This window comes from Macrotis lagotis, chromosome X, assembly GCF_037893015.1.
Source record: "Macrotis lagotis isolate mMagLag1 chromosome X, bilby.v1.9.chrom.fasta, whole genome shotgun sequence".
Lineage (NCBI taxonomy): Eukaryota > Metazoa > Chordata > Mammalia > Peramelemorphia > Peramelidae > Macrotis > Macrotis lagotis.
In genome coordinates, this window is record NC_133666.1 from 652,872,289 (window position 1) to 652,894,380 (window position 22,092).

At 43.9% G+C, this 22,092-nt stretch overlaps 1 protein-coding gene across 30 annotated transcripts in view; it reads left to right on the forward strand.

Annotated features, from left to right (window-relative positions):
• Positions 1-22,092, forward strand: part of MUC16 (mucin 16, cell surface associated) — a 210,977-nt gene that overhangs the window by 9,657 nt on the left and 179,228 nt on the right. For 29 of the 30 annotated variants that reach the window (XM_074204972.1, XM_074204993.1, XM_074204994.1 and 26 more), the window contains exons 2-7: positions 4,240-5,283; positions 5,730-5,822; positions 14,073-14,246; positions 15,956-16,048; positions 17,840-19,267; positions 19,848-19,940. In XM_074204972.1, the coding sequence (XP_074061073.1) occupies positions 4,242-5,283; positions 5,730-5,822; positions 14,073-14,246; positions 15,956-16,048; positions 17,840-19,267; positions 19,848-19,940 (2,923 nt within the window). In that variant the 5' untranslated portion in view covers positions 4,240-4,241. The remainder of the gene's footprint in view (positions 1-4,239; positions 5,284-5,729; positions 5,823-14,072; positions 14,247-15,955; positions 16,049-17,839; positions 19,268-19,847; positions 19,941-22,092) is intronic. The other variant, XM_074204976.1, reaches the window with a different exon arrangement.

Here is a 22,092-nt window from a genome sequence, read left to right on the forward strand (position 1 = left end):
ACATACCTGGGGTTCATATCTTCTTTTGTTTCTCTTCTCATTTAGGGGAGTGAACCTAGTGCTCATATCTTTGAAAGGGAATAGACTTAAAACATCAAGATTTACTGGTTCTTGTTCATTGTATTCCTCATTAACAATTTGTTAAGATTCTCTTTCTCTTTCTCCTGACCCTGAAAATAAATTAATAACTTTGATAGGTTGGATCCTAGTTACCCTATCATGCAAACACTACTTCCTCTAGCTCCCTATGATTCTGACCTTGGACCCCTCTGTGACTAGAGGATTCAAAGAGCCCTGGTGGTCACAGAACCTAGTTTCAAAAGCTAGATTTTAGACTTACTATGCGTGACCTTGACAATCAACCCCTTTGGACCTTAGATTCCTTAACTATGAAATAAGAGGGTTGGATCATTAAGGTGGACCTTTTCCAGATCTTCTGAGTACAATTACCTAACATTCAGTTGGATCAAACATTAAAGGACTGTAACTATAGGGCTATTATTTTTTATTTAATTTTTAATTTTATTTTTTCTCAATTACATGTAAACAAAATTTTTTCTAACATGGATTTAAAAAAATTGAGTTCCATATTCTCTCTTCCTTATGCTGCCCCTTGAGAAGATAAGCAATTTGATATAGATTATATTTGTGCCATCCTACAAAACTTATTTCCATATTAGTCATGTTGCAAAAAAATACAACCAAAAAACCCAAAAATAATAAATTAAAAAAAGTATATTTTAATTTCATCAATTCTTTCTCTGAAAATGGATAGTATTTTTCATCATAAGTCCTTCATAATTGTCTTGGATCTTTTTATTTCTGAGACTAGTTAGGTCCTTTACAATTAACCATTGTAAAATATTGCTGTTACTGTGTACAATGGTCTCCTGGTTCTGCTCGCTTTACATCAGTTCATATAACTTTCCAGGTTTCTCTGAAACCATCCTGTTTCTTATTTCTGATAGTGCAATAGTATCCCATCATAATAATATATCACCAATTGTCCAGTTATTCCTCTATTAACGAGCATTTCCTCAATTTTCAATTCTTTGCCACTTTACAAAAAAAGCTATGATAAATATTTTTGTGTATATGGGTTCTTTTCCTTCTTTTCTTTAAAACTCTTTTGGGGTGTAGACCTGGTAGTAGTATTGCTGGGTCAAAGAGTGTGCAATTTTATAGCTCTTTGAGCATAGTACCAAATTGTTCTCCAGAATGGTTGAATCAGTTTGCAACTCGACTAATAGTGTATCCGTGTCCCAGTTTTCCTGCATCCTCTCCAACGTGTCATTTTTTCTTTTCTGTCATATTAGCCAATCTGTTGGGTGTGAGGTGGTACCTCAGAGTTGTTTTAATTTACATTTCTCCAAACAATAGTTAGAGTATTTTTCATATGATCAGATAGTTTTGATTTCTTCTGAAAACTGCTTGTTCATAAATTTTGATCATTTATCAATTAGGGAATGATTTAAAATTCTAATAAATTTGACTCAGTTCTCTATACATATTTTTGAAATGAGGCTTTTATCAGAAACACTGATTGTAAAATTGTTTCCCTGATTTCCTGTTTTCCTTCTAATCTTGACTGCTTTGGTTTTGTTTATACAAAGCCTTTTTAATTTGATATCATTAAAAATTATCCATTTTATATCCTGTAATTCTCTGTATCTCTTGTTGGGCCATAAATCCTTTCCTTATCCATAAATCTGACACATAAAATATTCCATGTTCCCCTAGTTTGCTTATGATATCACACTATGGATTATTATAATGGGAGACAGGGCTAAAAGGAGAAAAATGCTGTTTGATTTTGACTCTCAGTATGCAGGAACTCAGGGAAGGAAGACTCAATATGGGCCAGGCACCATAGAAGCAAAACAGAGTCCTAGGAATTATGTCTTGTAGCAGAATAAGCTGGGACTTTTGTTATTTCACTTTTATATCCCTGGTCCTTGAATCAGGGATCCTTAACTTGAAATATATGAACTTTCAAAAATATATTCTGCTAACTATATTTCATTATTGGCCAGCTAGGTGGGGCAGTACCTAAAGTACTAGGTCTGGAGTCAGGAAGACTTCTCTTCCTGAGTTCAAATCTGGCTTCAGACATTTATTAGCTTTGTGACCCTGGGGCAAATCACTTAACCCTATTTGCCTCAGTTTGTAAAATGAGCTGGACAAGGTAAAGATAAAACACACTTAAAGATAAAACATGAAAACCCCAAATAGGGTCAAAAAGAATAGGGCACTACTGAAACTGAGCAAGAATCAAAAAATTTCAATATAATTGACTTTCTTTGCAATCCTATTTTGTTTTATACATTTAAAAGCCTTCTGTTGAGTTCATGGACTTCCCTAGACTGACTGTCAAAGGTGTTCCTAGGCTTCCCTAGAGTGACAGAAGTGTCTCTGACACAAAAAAGGTTTGTCTCCAACTGATCTCATCACTCCATTTCTCTGCATCAAATCAAATATGATTTAGGGAGGACATTGATATGATGGTGAGCATAGAGAGGAGAGTAGCCAGGAGGTGAAGAGCCTCTAGTCTGTCATGTGAGGATTGATCGAAAGTAGGAGGAATGGTTAGTCTAAAGAGAAGAGGCTAGTGGGAGATCACTATCCTTAAGAACTCATAAGACTGTCATTTGGAAGAGGGATTTGCAGTGCTCTGTTTGACCTTAGAGTGTGCAACCAGGAGCAAAGGAGTGGAAGTGGTATAAAATCTCCAGGAAACCTTTCCCAATCCCTCTTAATCCCACTGCCTTCTTTCCCTTGATTCTCTTTAATTTATCCTGTCTATTCTGTTTGTATGTAATTGTGTATTAGCCCTCTCCCTTCTCTAGACTGGGAGCTCCCTGAAGGTAGGGCATGGAATGTCTTTGCCTTTCTTTGTATTACTAACACAGTACAGTGTTTGGCATACAATCGATGTTTAATCACTCCTTATTGATTGATTTACTGACAAAATGGCAAAGAGCAGATCTAGTCTAGATGTCAAAAAAAACTCGCTAGTAAGGTTATTCTTGCATGGGGAGGCTAGATAAAATTTTGAACCACAGAGATGACTCATTGATATTGGAGGAACTTAAGCACTAAGCCCCGTAAGGGCTTTATTTAATAAAGAGTAGACAATCTCTGGCCTCCAGTTTGGGGTATCATGCTTTTTGTTGTTGCTGGGGATCTGGAATTGTCTTGGTGAAGGGTACTCCTGAGTACCAAGCCAGATTAAAAACCTGCTCTGTAACTTGTAGCAAATGTATAAGATTTGACCTTTCAATGATTTGTTCTGGGGTGCATGGCTGATATGTCAGAGGGGAGGATTTGAACCCATAGCTTCCCTTCCTGGCGATTACACCCTCTATCCATTGTACCACAGTACTTTGAGGCTTTTTTTTGAAGTCTTTTTTTAATGAGTTATTCCCTACTTTTATTCAATAGTCTTTGTGTTGACATTTAAATTTTAGTCAAGTTGTTTGTGCGTATAATTTAAAAATCTTGAAGCATTTGAGAAGGTCCTAGTATGAGAGTCATTCTAGTGGAGTGAAGAGAACATTGGGTTTGTTTTCAGAAGGTCTGAGTTTGAAGGCCATCTCTGCCACTACAGATCTTTACTACTTCAGGGACTATTCCTTTGGGTCTCAATAATGAAATAAGGTGGGGGTTGGACCAGAGGGATTCTGAGTTTGCTTCTATGTCTAGCTCTGTGATCCAACAGTTTTGTGCAGTAAACATCAGCACTCGATTCTGACTTTAAAAATTCTACACTGTGTCCAGTGTACATCATTTTGTCTATTGGAGAAAGTAAAGCTAGAGAGATATTGACCTACAACTAGGGCAGGGTGAATGGGAGTTTGGTACAGGCACTGATATCTATAGGGGGCTGGGATGCTTCTACCTCTAGCCTACCATTCTGCTTCCCAGATTGTTGAGATAACATTTTTTCTGGGGTCTACCTATGCCCGCCATCCCCATTCTACACCTATTGCTTTCCCTCCCTCCTCTTAAGGATTGGTACTATTTCAGGGATATGGCCTGGGCTCCCTGGGTGATACTCTACCCCCTTTCCCAGTATTTCTATTCCTGGGATAGACTTTTCCTTGGAAATAGGATTAGGGTTAGGGTTTGTCCAGAATTCAAGAATTCCTTGTTGTCACAGCACTGATTGGAAAGGAGGAGGGGGAGGGGGAAAAGAAGTGATATGTTTTAGATCCGCTCTAACCAGCTCAACCCCCACAGATATGAGCAACACCCCTGTGACCAACAGTACAAATGGGCTTGGCCTAGAGACCGCCGATGGAACAAAATTCCTCTCTACATCTTCCTCCACCTCATCCCACCCTGAGCACCAAAGTCCAAACTCTCACCAGGTCACTCGCCTGAATACTTCTTCAACCAAGCCTCTGGATCCAGGTTTATCAAGTGCACCTGTAACTTCATCTCCCGTGGAGGCCAGTCCAAACTCAACAGTTCCTGCGAAGTCACCAAAATCTCCAGTGTCCCTTCCTACTTCCCAGGTCTCCGGCATTGGGACAGGTTTATCTTCTCCAGCCCCAGGATGGTGGGAGAGCTCATCTCCTCTGGGCACCATGCCCAGCAGAGTAGTCCCCAGTAGTTCCCTTGCCACATCCTCTCCTCTTCCCAAGGGCTTTAGGACAGATGCCAAAACATCTGACAGAGTGACAAACACAGACCTACCTTGGTCTGCTCCCTTAACTGCAAACCCAAGGAGGGCAGGTGTCAGCCCTGCTGTTTCAATTCTCTCTAGGCCATATGAGCTTACAACTTTGGTGATGAGAACTGTGACAGAGGATGTCCCCAGCCCCACAGTCACATCAATGCCTCCTCTGTCAAGGACCTCAATTTCTGTCAGTAGTGATTCTCAGACAGAGATGAATGTGGCTACCTCTGCAGATGTCCTTCCTTCCCAAAGAAGGAGTTATCCCTCCCAGGATCCTACTGAAACAGAGATCCACACAACTGCCCATATAACTTTGAGTCAAAGCTCATCCACCTTTTCCACTTTCACCACTCCTGCATCCTGGACAAACCCAAAGTCTCCTGATACTACTCCATCTCAGGGGGTCTCTGGGACAGTCAGCATCACTGCAGGATCAGAGATGGACACTGCATCAACATCCCCAAAAGCTATCATTACCTCTGAGGCTGACAACCACCTAACAACAGCATCTCTCCTGCCAGAGACCACAGTGAGAATGGACAGTACCCCATGGAAAGAGAAAGCTCCTGATTTCACTCCTTCCAATTCTCTCCTGTTGACAAGTAAGATTCCATTCTTCCCCTTAGAGGATCATGTAGGGGTCATGGAAAGAAGGGCTGAGTTGCAACCTTGGAGCAAGAAGACTCCTTTTTCCTGGCTTGTTCTACTAAGGGTCCATATTTGGGGTCATGTCTATGGGATCCAAGTGGCCCCTCTGATCTTTCTGCACATTTAGTGGGAGGGTGGGTTTGTGGCAAAATTATCTTTTCCTTACTGTTGGCAGGAACTAATGGCTGTAATGACTGGGTCTGTGGTAAGTGTCCTTTTTGTACAATAGAAGAAAGGGCTTTGCTGGCAGAGTTTCTTGGAACCAGGGAGAGGGAAGGAGGGATGGAAGGCATTCCATTTACAGTACTTATTCTTTGAAATTAGTATTTATAAGAACAATTTATGTTCATTCATCACCTTTATGTCTGAGCTCTTGGTACTTCTGACATCTTTCCTTCAGGTGGCAAAACGAGTATGATGCCTGTCTTGAGAACTAATGATCAGACGACTCCAGCCAGTGACCTTCTGATATTGTCCACTACCATGCCCACAGGTAGGTCGAAGCATCTCTTTTGAGATAGCAATGATACAGTGCTGGGCTTGGAGTCAGACAGACCTGAGTTCGAATCTTAATTCTGACTTTTACTAGCTGTGTGTCTTTGGACAAGTCATTTATACTCTGCCTGCCTTATTTTCCTCATCTGTAAAATGAAGATGATAATAATAATAATAATAATAGCTACCTTCCAGTATTATTATGAGGCTAAAATAAGAAAATAATTGTGCTTGGCGCAATTGCTGAAATCCTTTTCTGTCCCACTGGAAATGACTTTTTCTCTGAAGCTGGTGACAGCTGCAGGCACGCCTTGTGAGGAATTTATCTCATCTAGGTTCCCATTTCCTGCTTTTTGATGACGCTATTTATTGATTTGTTGCTGTCATTGTTGTTCAGTCATTTCAATTGTGTCTGATTTTTCATATCCCAGTTTGGAGTTTTCTTGGCAAACATTGGAGTAGTTTTGCCATTTTTATTCCTCCAATTCATTTTACAGATGAGGAAAGTGAGGCAAGCAGGGTTAAGTGATTTATCCAGGGTCTAACAGACCTGAAACTGGATTTGAACTCAGGAAGATGAGTCTTAATGACGCTTGGCCTGGCACCCTATGTATTATGGCACCACTTAATTGATCTGATTTATTGCTAGAGGCAGAAAAGAAGTCACTGAAGGGAAAGACTGCCATCCGACTGTGATCACCCCTCCCTTCCCCCACACTGGCATGAAGAGATGTTTGCTTCCCACCCCAGACTATTCCCTTTGGAAGATGTTATAGAGAGAGCACATTCATGTTCCAAAGGAGATAAGAGAAGATTTTGGAGACTAATCTAATTTAACCTCTCTTCATTTATAGACAAGAATTTGCAAATTGGGTTGAATGAATTGATTTACCCTGTGTGGGTCACACATCCCATTAAATGACTGACCCATTGTAAGCATTTAATACTTTTTTTCTTGAATTTAAGCCCAACTCTTCCTGAATGTTTGGCTTACAGAACTGTCAGATTTATAGCTCACTCAGAATCAGATCAAAATTTAACTGAGATATATTTAACAAAATAAATAAAAATACAATATAGGTAATATAAATTTTCTAAGTTGAAATGTGACCCAGAGGGGTTCATTTCTATTTGAGTTTGACACTGCTGATGTTATAACATATCCCTCCCCTATCAGGGCAAATGAAGTAAGTTGCCCCAAATCACCAAACCTGAAGCCAGGACTTCTGATTTACAGGGCTAGTGCCAATGCTGTATGGGAGATTGGGATGTCTCTGAGTAAGAAGTGGTCTTAGAGAGAGGAAATGGGGATGATGGTCAAAATAATGTTCTAAGCATGAAACTCCCCTACCCAGATACCGTATAAATCTTCTGTAGTTCTTTATCAGTCCACTCCCAGGCCTGTCCAGCAGCCATGGGGGGACAGGAGGAGCCACAGCTACATCTCCTGTGACCAGAGAATCCTAGGAGCCCTCTAGCATCTCTGTGATTGGCTCCATGGAGGGAGCTTCTATTTCAGATGCTCTAACAGAAGTAGTTGTCATAGAAACGGCTTCTGGCCCTGCTGCCATTAAGTCCACCAGCCTCACTGGGTCTACTGCTACAGGCAGCCCAAGGAACAAGCCACTGATAAGAACCATCTCCCCTCCACCTGAGACATCAAGAGAAAGAGTGACCCAGGACGCCAGAACCACCTCTGTCTTTCTAATTCCAGCCGCCCCTCCCAACGGCCCTGGTTCTACTTTTCCTTCCAAGACTGGCCTGCTGGGGACAGTTTCTTCTCCCACACTTCAAGCAGGCACCATTACTGGTGAGGGCTCCCTTTTGATCTGCCCCTCCGCTTGTTTCACCTTTAGAGACAGGATTCAGCCAACTTGTTCCTCTGGTCTCCTTTCCTGAAGCCCTCATTGTCGAAATCAAAGGCGGGGGGCCTGCTTTGGATCCCCGGTATATCATGTCCACCTCCAAAGGGAGGAAAGACACCCAGGCAGGGGCAGAACCTGGATCAGCCTTCCTATCTGCTACTACAGCAGGCAATACCACCGGGATTGCTGGAGGGGACACGAATATAGCCTCTTCATCTACTGGAGAGACAAGAGAGAGAGGGGCAGGGTCAAGCAGTTCGCCTCAGCCCAGAGACACATCTGTCAGCACCCAGGCATGGCAGCCCGGCCACCAGGATACCCCAGCTCCTTCCTCGGCAAAGGACACACATCCCTTTCTTGACAGTCACTCCACTAAGGCCCCCTCACCCTCTGGCTCAGATAGCAGCTTTTCTGATGCTGAGTCAAATGAAGAAGCTACTGTTCCCATAGCCAATGGAAGATGTAGATTAAGAGGATCCATAGACACCACTTCAAACATCGCCAATCCTGAGAGCCCATGGTTGAATTCAAGTTGGTATTCCACAAACGTGCTGGCTGATAGGTCAAACACTGAGAACAGTACCATTTCAAGTCCTTCTGACTCTACTGACATCAGTCTTGGCTTCAAGACAAGTTTTCCTAAAAATTTCAGCATAGACTCAATCATGAGTTCAGTTCTATCCCACACATCCAGTGTGGCATCAGAAACCAGGCTTGGATCAGAGCCAGATTTCCCCTCAACACCAACCACAGCAACAGATTCCACCATCAGTCGCTCCAGGTCCATCACCAGAGAAAGCACAATCCTTCCAGAGTCCCCTCCCATAACTGAAACCATGGCTCAAACTATGACTAAGTTAGAAAACACAAACCCTGCCAGGCAATGGGCATCAGGGGTCATTCTGGTGGCAGAGGAGATGATTTCTACTACTCTTGAGACCAAAAGGACAAGTCTTCCAGAGGACAAGATCACTGAGACCAGTCCCGCTCCTCTGTCAGAGACCTGCCCTGAGCTCCCAAGTAGAGAAGCAAATGCTAATAGAGCCATCCCCTTGCCTATCTCCTCTCCTCAAGTTCCAACATCCTTGGGCTCCCCAGTGGAACTTCCAAAGAAATTGATCCTACCTCCTGACTCAGCTTCAGTGGAGACCTCTCCAGATGACATTTTACCTGCAGTAACCCCAGAGACTGGCATTATTGGTGTTCCAGGAGTAAGTCCTGATTCCTTGCTGACACAGTTGCCATCTGCCACCCAAGAGAAGCTAGATGGAAGGACTGGAACAGCAGTTACCATGCCTCCCACCGTTTGCCATGATGCCTCAGGAAGCATGGAAGCGGCAATAACTGCAGAGGATCTGGAGGGCATTGACAAAGCACTGGGGACCTTTTCTCCAAATAAAATGACACTCCCAGTCATTTGGAGAGCTAGCGACACATCAGAAAGGTGTCTGGACACCACCTGGTTTGATGACATATCTCCTTTTGAATTTATCAATGAAAAAGAGGAAACATGCTCTTCTTCATCTGTCCCATCTCTCATGACTGTGGACAACTGGATATCCTTGATCATAACAAGAGCAAGGATAATGGAAGCGGCTGATCAAATCATAGCTCTCAAAGAGACCATGGGTCTTGACGAGGCAGTTGGCTCTGAGGAATCTGGAACAGACTTCCTCAGCAGATGGTTGAGTCCAAGTGTGTCCGTAGACATACTAGTGGATGATGAAAGTACAACAGACAGTGAGCCAGATATGGAAATCAACAAGGTTAGCCCTGGGACCTCTTACTCTTCATATTCCAGCAATGGCCAAATGATACACCCTCTGACCGTGTGCAGAACTCAGTCCCTTATCTCCACAACCAAGGCTCATGCCCCAGGTACTGCAACAGAGATTGATCTTGGAACAGAGACAGACTCTTCTCTAGTCCCAACAACAGCCACAGCTTCTACTACCACCATGTTTGTGCCCACAGCTAGAGAAAGCATAGTCATCCCAGGGCCCTCTCCTACAGCAAGTCTCACTCCATCTGGGACAGATACCAGTCTCTATTTGCAGCAGCCTCTTATGGCAGAGGCCCCTGAAACTTCATTAGGGGTCACTCATGTAGAAGAGGAGATGAATGTGGCTATCGCCAAGAATGAAAGTGTAAGTCTGATCCCTAGCACCAAGGTCACAGGTAGTCATACATCTCTCCTATCCCTATCTTATTTTAAACTCTCAAGCACTAGTTTGGCCATCCCCAGCAGCATTTCCTTTTCTGATATTTCAACATCTTCTAACCCATGGGATATTCCATCAACTGTACAAGCTATGTGGTCTACGGAACACAAAGGGGATATGGAAACAAGGTTTGGTGCCTTCTCTGAGCTCCCTGAAACACCCCACACCACATGCGTGCCCTCTGACTCCCTGCTAAGCCAGACTACTTCTTGGTCTGAGAGGATGGCCTCTTTTAACCTCCCTACTATAAGAGAGGAGATGAATTCTCCATCTCTTTCATCATCCTCCAAGTCCTCAGATAGCTCAGTGACCAATATCATAACTGGAGAAGAGATGGAGGAAGCTGCCTGTCCATCTTTTGACCTTACAGAGACCATCAGTCAGGAACAGATCACCAGTTCTGAGGGATCTTTAGCCACCACGATGGGCCACAGAAGGTCAGATCTTAGTTTGGCGTCCACCAGTGTTCTGATGCCCCAGGGAAGCAGCGGTACTCCAGTCTCACAGAACAGCAAAGATTTTCCCAGCACATCTGATTCTCTTGATATCCACCTTGGTCTTAAGTCAAGTCGATCCACATGGTTCAGAACAGACTCAATGGTCTACATGACTCAAGACCACACCCTAAATTCTGTATCAGGGGCTAGTCTTGGAGCAGGGACAGGGACTTTGCTGGTATCAACTACAACAGCATCCTCAATTGCCAAGGATTCTGGGCCCATCCCTGGAGAAACCACAGACATCCAAAGGTCCTCTAATGACAATGAAGTTATGCCTGTCACCATGTCTAGGACAAGAACCAGCCCTTCTTCAGAACATCCCTTCACTTCATCAGCCTTGATAGCCACCTTGGAGGTCATGGGCAGGACAGAGGAGATGGATTCCACCCTTCCCAGTTCAAGTTTGGTCCATGGTGGCAAGGTTATGGTCATCAGCCCCAGTTCCCTGTCCATATCTCATCCTGACCTCCAAAGCATAGGTTTTGGGTCTAGACCAACCATCCTCCTGACTACCTCCTCATCTGAAGTTTTAGTATCTTCAGATGGTGAAACTGAGGGACAAGGCCTATTGGCAACATCTGTTGATCCAACTCTGTGGGACACTTCTTCTGATGATGATATTCCCCATACAGACCCAGAGACCCACTCTTTCAAAGTCACAGAAACACCTGCTAAGGGCCAGGCAATTTCTATCACCAGCTCGGAGAAGCTGTATGACCAAGCAGGAAGAGAGTCCATCTTAGTTGCCCTGCCTCCTACTATCCTAGCTTGTGCCTCAACTGTGCAGGCAATGACAATGACAGAATCTATAGCTAGTAGTGAGACATCTGGTGGTTTCTCTGGGCCAAGTGAAGTATCCCATATCATATGTCTACCCACCGGCTCCAAAGCACATCCAGCCACTTCTTGGTCTGAAAGGACAATCTCTTTTGGCCTTTCCACTGTAAGTGAAGAGATACATCACTCCATCTCTGGGGGCATCACAACACCTACTTCCATGACTGAAGAAAATTTGATGGCAGTTGACTCACTTGTTACTGTTGTCCCCATAGAGCCTACCAATCCTGAGGAGGCAGATAACTTTGGGAGATCGACCATGTTCAACACTGAAACCTTCACCATTGGCACTAGAGCATCAAGTTCAAATTTGACCTCCTCAAATATTATAGAAGCCCAGGAAAATAGAGTGGATCACAGTCCATTTTTAGAAGGTAGTACTATTTTCCCTGGGACATCTGACCTTCTTGAAAGAAGAACTGACCTCAAGACAAGTCCATCTAGAGGGGCTATCCCAGACTCCACTGGGTATAAGACTCTAACCCATACCATGTCAGGAGCTAGTGTTGGAGCAAAGACTTATCTGTCACTGGAACCAATCAGAGTAGCATCTGATGAGTCTGTTGCTAACAAAACTTACTCTGATACTGGAGATAGCACAGTTGCCTCTTGGCCTTCTGGAACAGCAGAAGTCACAGTTGTCACTGTGACTACCACTGCCATCAGCCCTCCTTGGACAGAGCCCCTCACTCCATTAGCCTCATTAGAGGTTACTCCTATAACCAATGAGATGAACTCAGATGCCCTTGGGGCTGAAAGTTCAAGACTGACCCCTCCAAGAAAGATGGAGGACATTGATTCTTCTTCTCCTGGGCCCTCCCTACAGTCTGAGCTTCCAAGTGCAGAGAAGAGTCTAGCTGTTCTTCAGGCTGCATCTTCTTCTGAAGCTTCAACATACTCAGACACTGAGGAGGGAAGCCCTACAGCTCTTGCCTCAACACCTGTAGAGATGCTTTCATATTGGAGGTCACAGCTCTATTCTGCTAAAGTCCCAGGAAAGACTTCAACTTCTACCCTGTCCTTGGCCATAGAGAGGCTGGATGCCAGGGTAGGAAGGGAGTCCAGCTCTGTGACCCTGCCCATCTCTGCTATGCGCAACCTTCAGAGAGCTGGCACATCTACAGATCCACCAGGAGGAAGAGTCTCATGGCCTAGGTCTTTTTCTGAGTTCAGAGAAATACCTCGGGTCATGGAAATGGTGCATCTCAGCTCTGAGGTGCATCTGTCTGCTCCTTGGTTTGAAAGAACCAGCATAACAGATATCCGGCCATATTCTATGTCTGCCCCCACATCTTCCACCTCCATGGATACCTGGGCTCTCTTTGAAGTACCGAGGAAGGAATCTCCCTCTCCACCCACTGGCTCGATGGAGATCATAGCTTCTGAGCAGTCTACTAGCTCTGTAGGAGGTTTGGCCACCACTAGGGGCTTGACCATGGTGAGAAACAGATGGTCATATCCAAATTTGCCATTATTGAGCACCCGAGGGGCTGAAGCCAGTCCAGAGAGCAGTATAGATTCCCCTGGGACTTCACTCTCAACTCTGAATAGAGCTGGTTTCTGGATCAGCCCTACTGAAAGGAATAGGAGGGGCTCAGTCAGCAACACAGATCTAAGCTACACTACAGCTGCTCGAGAGGCCAGTCTGGCAACAAGGACCCACTCATCTCTAGCACCAACCACAGCATATGATGCTTCCAGTATCAGCAGCTCTCTGGCTAATAATGGAATGAGCCCTGTCTCAAGGTCCCCAACCACAGCTCAAGTTGCCATGAATAATGCAGGTGCTGCCCTCCCTGTGGCCCAGAGCCTCATTCCACCAACCCTTTCAGCGACCCCCTGGCTAGGTTCATCAACTTCATCTCGTAACTCTATGGCTCCTGGGAGCCCAGAGGGCATCTCAGCTCTCCCTCTGCTAACCTCACCTGCTATGTCCCTGACCAGAGACACCTTGACCGATGCCATTGGAGAGAGTCCTACAGTGGCTTTCTCTTCAGCTCCCATCATTGCCAACACCAGTGAATCATCAGTGACCACCCTGAACCTGCCCTCTTCAGTCCTTACAGAACATGACCCCACTGGTAGTGATGAGGCCAACAGTGGGTCTAGCCCTCCAGAGCGGACAGTGACAGCTAGCTTGACACCTGGAGCTACCTCTGGCTCAGGAGCAGACACCAGCTCAGCCACCTCTCCTCCCACAATGCTGTCTGATCTCATGGCATTGGCAGCAGCCCAAAGGTCTGTAGGGGAGGAACCAGGCTTAGGGACCAGCCATTCTGTAACTTGGACCTCACCCCTGTGGAAGACCCCATCTTCCATCAGCCTAGATACAAAGTCAGGGACAGGAACCCCCATTTTTTCAGCACCAAGGAGCTCCCCTACCCTGGTTGTCACCACTTTTGGTGAGTCTGTACTTTTCCTTGGGCCCTCCACAGTCACAGGGATCTATACTTGGGGGGGGGCCCCAGTAATCTCCTTCAGTCTTCATTGCCCCAGCACACTGGAAAAGTGCAATCTCCTATAGCCCTGCTCTTTGATAGTAGGGGAAAATGAGGAGGGGACAGTCAATATCATTGAATGGGGCAGAGGCACTGTGGTATATTGGATAGAGCACTCAATCCATTGTCAGGAAGACTTGGGTTCAATTCTCACCTCTGATGCTTATTAGCAGTATGACTCTAGGCAAGTCACTTAACCTGTCTGAATCTCAGTTTCTTTATCTGTAAAGTGGGAATAAAAATAACTTGCTTCAGAGAGTTGAGATGGCATATGTAAAACAAATGACAAATTCTAAGCATCACACAAACATATTATGTTGTTACAGGATCAGAAAAGGTTTCATTGAAAACACCCAATCTAGTGGCCACTCCTCTGATGGATAAGACAAGTGAAGTACAGACAACAGCCACATCCTCCCTCGTGACGCCAGCCAAACTAAACAGTGTTCCTGAAGTAGGAACAGACTCTACTCTTCTAGCCAGTTCCACCCTCTTCATAAGTAAGTAGCCACTGGGTGGGGTGGTGGAAAGAGCTGGAGATTTGAGAGTCAGGAAGACTTGAGTTTGAATTCTGCTGCAGCTACTTAACCCTCTGCAAGTCACTAAACTTGCCCTAGTTTCCTGATACATCATTCCATCTATTCTCATTAGGCTGTTGGAACCCATGACATATAAAACTTTACATTTTATATAAAGATAATTTTCAACATTCCTTTTTAAAAATTTTCTCCCAATCTTACCCCCATCCTAAAATAGCAAGTAATCTGTTATAGGTTATATATATATATACACACACACACACACACACACACACACACACACACACACACAACAATCATGTTACACTTATTTGCATATTAATCACTTGGAGTGCTATAAAAATGTTAGCAACTATTAGTTTTGTTACTATCAGTACCTTCTTCCCTTTTGGGGGCTGGTGGAGGCCATGGGAGGTTGGGGGGATGGGATGTGCCTTGGGAGCTATGAAGAGAGACAGTGCTCCTTACTTTTGCAAACTTCTCCAAGGGAACTTATTTTGATTACTTTTGGGCCTTGATTTTAGGACCTTGCCTCTTAGACCTTGATGTTGACCTCCTCCCATGCCTAGCACTCTGCACATACCCCAGGAGGGTAACCTCTTGAATATTTATATTGAAATGATTCACCCTCTCTTGCCTTTTTCCATCTCTTAAATATGTTTTATTTATGCCTTTTTACATTGCTGAGATGTTCTCATACAGCCCCCATCCAAAGAACTTTCTCTTTTAACAAAAAAAAATCAGATAAGCAAAACAAAATGATATATTGGACATGTCTGACAATATAGACCTCATTCTGCACCTGTAGTCTCTATTGAGAGGAGACTTGTCTTTTTCATCAATCCTTTGGAGTCAAGATTGGATATAGCAAGGATTTGCATCTTGGGGTCCTTTAAACTAGAGTCCTGTAAATTTTAAAAAAATTTAAGAACTATATTTTTTAAAAATAATATTTTATTTCCCCCCTAATTACACAGCAAAACAAATTTTGACATTGAAAACTGTATTTCAATAAAACTGACAACTTTTGTAATCCTATTTTTTATTTATGCATTTAAAAAAAACATGATGCTGAGAAGAGGATGGGGGTCCATAACAAAAAAAGATTAAGAATAATGCTTTTAAGCCCTGCAAGGGAAACATGGTATCACTTCCAGAGAAAGGACTATGGAATCCAAATGCAGATCAAAATATACTATTTTCACCTTTTTACATTTGATTTTTGCTTTTTCCTTCTCGTGGGTTTTCCCTTTTTGTTCTGATTCTTTCACAACATGACTAATAGGCACATATATGAAACACAACTGTCCATGCAGAATCTATATCAGATTACTTGCTATCTTAGTGGGGGGGAGGTAAGAGTGGGAAGAAGAAAACTTTAAGAAAAGAAATGTTGAAAATTATCTTTACATACGATTTAAGAAATAAAAAAGGAATACTGCTTAAAATGTCTTTCCTTTCTTATTGTTAGAAAGGGATTTTATTTTTTGTTGGGTCTAAGGAAAGTGTGGTACTGTCTAGTTATAGGCTAGGACTTTGAAGAAAAAGTTTCCTAGAGCCTGTGAAGATAATATTCTAGAAATAAAATTTGCCTTTGGAGTTAATTTTTGTGGGAGAAGTATATTATCCTCCATGACTTTCATGTGTCTTTTCCTCATTCTATTCTTTAGACACAGTACCCACCAATAATACCCCAGGTCATTTGAATACAACTGAACCAACACGTGGTCCTTTGGAAACTGTGACCATCTCCAATACTCCTGGTAAGTATAAGTGTTCATTCTGTTCTTATGATAGGAGGAACCCACTCCACAGCTATCCAGGCCTGCTAGTCCATCTTCATTTTACCAATGGAGCAACTAAGTTAGAATTAAACTGATTTACAGAAGGCCTGCTTCCTTTCTCTCACCTAGTAAGATTGATCCAGTCAGGTCAAGTCTGTCTTTCTGCACTTACATTTCCTTTTCTCCCTCTTGTCCTGTATATGTCCATTTGCCTGGAATTTTATCAGAGTGGACAGGTTTGTAAATGGTAATAGGCAATATCTCTTCAGAGTCTGATGCTGTTGAGCAACATAAACTGGAAGCCACTAATCAATTCCTAAAAATACCACCCTGTCTTTCTTTGAGAATCTCCAATTCAACATTGGAGATCATGGATAGAGTTGGCCTATGATTTTCTCTTCCTTCTTGGAAGAGAACTGTGGAGCTATGTGGAACAGCAGCTAAGCTTGGGCCATTTTTGCTCTGCAAGCCTCTATAGAGTAAGGCCTTTCCACCACACAGACTATGTTTAATCTTAGTGACTCTTGCAAAATTAGGGTAGCAATTCATAAATCAATAGAACACCTTGAAAAGTACCATTGAGTACTAAGACTGCTCAAACACAGATTTGGAGCTAAAAAAAAGATTGTAGAAATTATTGAATTCAACCCCTCACTTTACATTTGAGAAAACAAATCCAGAGAGATTGACCAAGGTCACACCAAGGTAGCAAGGAGCAGGAGCTGAGTTTTATTTTTCTTTCTTTCTTTCTTTCTTTCTTTCTTTCTTTCTTTCTTTCTTTCTTTCTTTCTTTCTTTCTTTCTTTCTTTCCTTCCTTCCTTCCTTCCTTCCTTCCTTCCTTCCTTCCTTCCTTCCTTCCTTCTTTCTTTCTTTCTTTCTTTCTTTCTTTCTTTCTTTCTTTCTTTCTTTCTTTCTTTCTTTCTTTTTTTCTTTCTTTCTTTCTTGGGCCTGTACTCTATCCACTGCACCACCTAGCCGCCCCCAAGGGGCTGAGATTTAAACCCAGGTCTTCTGACTCCAAATTCAAATCCTTGTTTCAGGGAAAAGGTGCTTATAGGACCTTCAATTCAATCCAATTCAACAATATACGTTACTAAGCTCCTACTGTGTACATGGCACTACTCTGGGAACTGGAAAGACAAGATAAGGAACTTAAACACTGAAAGAAGTAGCAAAATTTGGGGGTTCAGTGGATGCACTCAGAGAGGCAGCAGTTAGTAGTGAGGAGGAGGACATTGCTAACTGGGTGATTCTGATAGCCCTCCTAATCCTATCCTTTTGCTTTCCCTAACCAAACAACTGCTCAGTCACAGGACTTTCTAGCAGAATAGTGGCAGAAACTGCCCTGGCTGCAGCTTCTCTAAGCAGGGAACTCTCTAGGCTTCCTGAGGAGGGCTCCACTCTTCTTTTCCAGAGATCTTTGTGGAGGCAATGAGTGGGGAAAAAGCTCCTGACTCAGCCATCCCTCAGTCTTCTGACATCTCTGTGTCCACCTCTACAAGCAGCCGTGGGTCTTGGGCACCTACTGGAAGCAACTCTTCTTGGTAGGAGCCACCATGGCAGCTGAGACATCTATCCAAATGACCACAAGAAATGAAAATCTTTCTTATACCCCACTTAAGCCCACTGTTGCTCCAGGTTACAAACCTTCCTTAGAAACTAGCATGCTTGGTAGTCTCTCTGTAGAAACCCCAACAACAGGCAGGACCACTGGGGAGATTCCCCACCCAGTTCCCACACTATCTCTAGTTAATTCTTTATATACAAAAGGTTTTGCTGGAGAGGCAGGAACAAGCCCCAGAATCACATGGATGCAGCTTACTTCAACTACGATGAAAACCACATCTCCAAGCCTGGAGAGGTCAAAGCTCCAAGCAAGAACTGAGCTGGGTACCTCTACCCCGCCTCCCATTGCCTTGAGTAATGTTCCAAAAACTATTGGAAGAGATAGAGGCACAACTTTACACAATGCTACACAAAGAACAATTGAGAGTATGCCCGTGATGACATCGGATACCTTCTCCAAGCCTGCAGACACATCACATGCCATTCAAAGTCTGCACACCAGCTCCTTGGAGCCTCCATCCATTGCCTGGACTGAGAGAATGACTTCCTTGAATGCAAGAAAGTTGAGCTATTCCCCATCTTTCTACCTACTCTCCAGCTCATCTGACCCCACACCTGGGGCACAGACAAGCAAAGTTGCTACTTCATCCATTGCTCTCCCTGAGGTCCCAGATGATCAGGGGGTAACTAGTTTAATTTTTGCCATCAGTGAAAAAACAGAAAAAAATATAAATGTAGCCCCCACACCCCACCTGGTGGCTGAGGCAGTCACAGCAGGCAGCATGCCAATCTCAGAGACCACTTCACTATCATTATCAAAGACCTCTGAACCTAGTGAGGCCGGAACCAGTCTCCTGACAAGTTCTCCCAGAAGGACCATCTCAGAATCATCTGTAGATGCAGGATCAGACCTACCTTTTGATGTCTCCACTAAGCTCATTCAAAGTCTGCATACCAGCTCCTTGGACCCTCCATCCATTCCCTGGACTGAAAGAATGACCTCCTTGAGTAGAGAAAAGCCTAGCTACTCCAAGGCAATTCACAGACCCTCCAGGTCATCTGACTCCACATCTGGGGCACAGACAAGCAAAGTTGTTGCTCCATCTACTACCCCCACAGAGACCTCAGCTGAACAGAAGGCAACTAGCCCAATTTTTGTCACCAGTGAAGGGACACAGAAAACTACAAGGGATTCCTTCAGAATCCCCCTGGTGGACAAGGAAAGAACAGAATTCACAGAGTCCAGCTCACAATCCACTGATTCCTTCCCTATGAAAGTTTCTGTAGGAGACCTGAGTTCCACCCCCAGCAGAAACTGGTCAACCCTAAGTTTGACCTCCATAAACACTTTTATGGAAGACTCCCATACATCTCTGAGTGTTCTAGACTCAGAGATGAGCCCATTTTCCTCTGAGACCTCTGTCACTGTTGACACCACCAGCTTCAGGACAATTCCTTCTGGAGAATACAGTATAGACTCATATACAAATCTCACCCACACCCTGGCACCAACCACAGCTGCAACTGAAGCTTCTTTAAGTATAGAGTCAGAAAATGGAGAGACAGCCCCTCAAGCAACTTTAATTTTCACAGTTGAACGCATGTTACCATCTCTCCCTCTTGAGGCCACAGGTAAAGAGGACAGCACTCTGAGGGCAGGGGCAGTCACTACTCCCTCTCCTAATAATTCCACCCTGCTTACAAGTAAGCTTCTACTTTTGCTCCCTGTTCAGAGGGACCTCCTTTGGGAAGGCATGATGGACTCTGCCTTGAGAGGTGAGAGATACGCTGAAAAGGAGAGACATTTCCTGTCTCTGAGATCCCTCTCTCAGCTTCTCTGTTTCAGGACACCTTAAAACCTTACCTTCAGGGACTCTACCTGTTAGATCTAACTGGTCACTCCAGTTTCCCCCTGAACACTCCCTTGGATGGGTGGCCACCTTATCCTTGCACTCAAATGACCCTTCCCACTCCCTAGAGAAGGAATTTTATTTTTATCAAGTCTATGTTAATCATACTGCTGCTCAAAGATGAGCTTGGGCTTTGGAGAAGAAATTTCAAGGATCCAAAAGTAGCAAGAGAAGAAGGGAAAGAATGGGTACCAAGTATAAAACTCTAGGGTAGAAGAAATACCAGAGGATTTGGATGATTTTCTTCAGAGCCTTTCAAATGTCATTCAGGACTTAACCTGAGCCCTTGTTCCTTCCTGCAGGTAGCAATGCTGGCATGGAGCCTACCACACAAACCCTAATCCATGGAGCAACAGGAGGTCCTCCATCCCCCTCATCCACCATTGATCCAATTGGTAAGTATAAGCCTTTTGCTCGTTCTTCATTGTGTTGAGTTCTTGTGTCTACTCTTGGGAGATGATACATGGATTCATTTTTTTTTGGCAAGGCAATGGGGTTAAGTGACTTGCCCAAGGTCACACAGCTAGGTAATTATTAAGTGTCTGAGGTCGGATTTGAACTCGTGTCCTCTTGACTCCAGGACTGGTGCTTTATCCACTGCATCACCTAGCTGCCCCTACATGAATTCATTTTATGATACATGGATTCATTTTTAGAGTCTAAAAAGAAGAGAATGGTTTTGTTATCAGTCTGTGGGGGTTCAGGGAAGTTTAGGTCCTGCTCTTTTCCTCTGTTAGGCTGCACCTATGGACAGTTTGCTCTGGTCTGTCATTTTCAAGAGAAAAGGCCTGGTTAGAACCAGTATACATTATCCTCAGTCACATTTATCAGAGTAGGGAAGATCCATAACCATCTCTGTTCTCACCAGTATTCAAATGGAAGGTAGCAGATAGCTGTCTTGATTCCTTCCCCTTTCACATTCTTTCTCTTTACTTCTCTTGTCCTATTCACTTCTCCCATGATCCCATCCTCTTCTCTTCTTTTCATCTCTTCTCTCTTCCCTTCTCCTTTTTGATTGGTGCCTGGAAATCCTCAAGAGTATTGGGTTGCCTTTTTAAGGGACCCTGATTTTGTTCCTTACAACATGGGGCTAGACAACATACCATTGAAGTGATTTGGAGAGGATGAGTTCTTGCTGTTCTCATTATGGTTGTGTAGGTCTGGAGATCAGGGGTCCTCCAGTTACACATTGTACCTTTGGGTAATATTCTATTTTCTCAATACTCAAATGATTTGGGAGATTTATAGGAGTCAGCAGAAGACTCTATGGAAATTCAAGGGACATCATGTCTTGTCAGAGATGAGTGGCTGGGGGCAGCTAGGTGGCGCAGTAGATAGAGCACCAGCCCTGGAGTCAGGAGGACCTGAGTTCAAATTTGGCCTCAGACACTTAATAATGACCTAGCTGTGTGGCCTTGGGCAAGCCACTTAACCCTACTGCCTTGCAAAAAAAAAAATTAAAAAAAAGAGTGGCTGTCTGGGTACAAGAAAAGGTCCTCAGACTGATGAAACAGCTGAGAGATGCCAGGCCTTGAAGAACAGAATAAGTCACATCTATTTGCCAGTGTCTGTTCTGAGAAAGGAGCTAAACTCAGGCAAGATGGGGGTAACTGAATGAAGCCCAAAGGCCCCTGAGCCCAGCCATTCTAAATATGCCCACAAAGCCCTTCTAGTCACAGGCCTGTCTGATAGGAGCACAGTATTGAGGTGTCCCAGAGGAATCTCATGCAAGCAGAGAAAATATAGGATGTCCAAAGGTTTCAGGGATGGGATCTAATATTGAACTTTTAATGCTGGACCCTCCAGAACAAATAGCCTCTGGTTCTGCCTTTGTTCAGGCCACTAACTTCAATAATCCAAGTGACTCTCAACAGGCAAATCTCTTGCAGAAACAGAAAACCAATAAACTCCTGGTCTGTCATCTTCTAACAGTCTTCAATAGCAACGTCACAGAGATAGTACCTATTTCAATGCCAACAAACACAACCAACACCACAACCAGGGAGAAACCAGGGACTGAGTTCAGCTTGGCTGGACTGCCTTTTATTATCATGAATAAGACTTTATCTGGTGTAGAAGGAGAGGTCAGAGCCTTCCTAATGATGGATTGCCATTCTTAGGCTTCTCCATAGTGTTGTGAGCATCAGAGGTGAACTTAGGCTAACAGTTTTTGGAAGAGAGCTTTGAGTTATGAAAATGCTTGTCCTGGAGGAGATGTCATAGTGAGCAAGGAAGGGAGAGTAAAGAGTGCACCTTGGAGAGGGCAATGTCCCAAAAGAGGAAGGCATCTTGTGGAGAGGAAATGAAGGTCACTGTGAAGGTAATTCCCAAGCACACCCCTAGACTCTAGCCCATGTATCAATCAATGCCCTTTTTAAGACACAGGACTGACCAGTGGCAACCCAATGGCAGCAGGTAACAGGGATACATCCCTTGCAAGCAGGGAAGACCCAGTACCCACTACCCTGCCTGTGGCTGTATCCAATGTGAGAATTCTCACTTTTAGGATACCAGCAGTGACAGTTCCCCCAAGAAACAGTTCTTGGT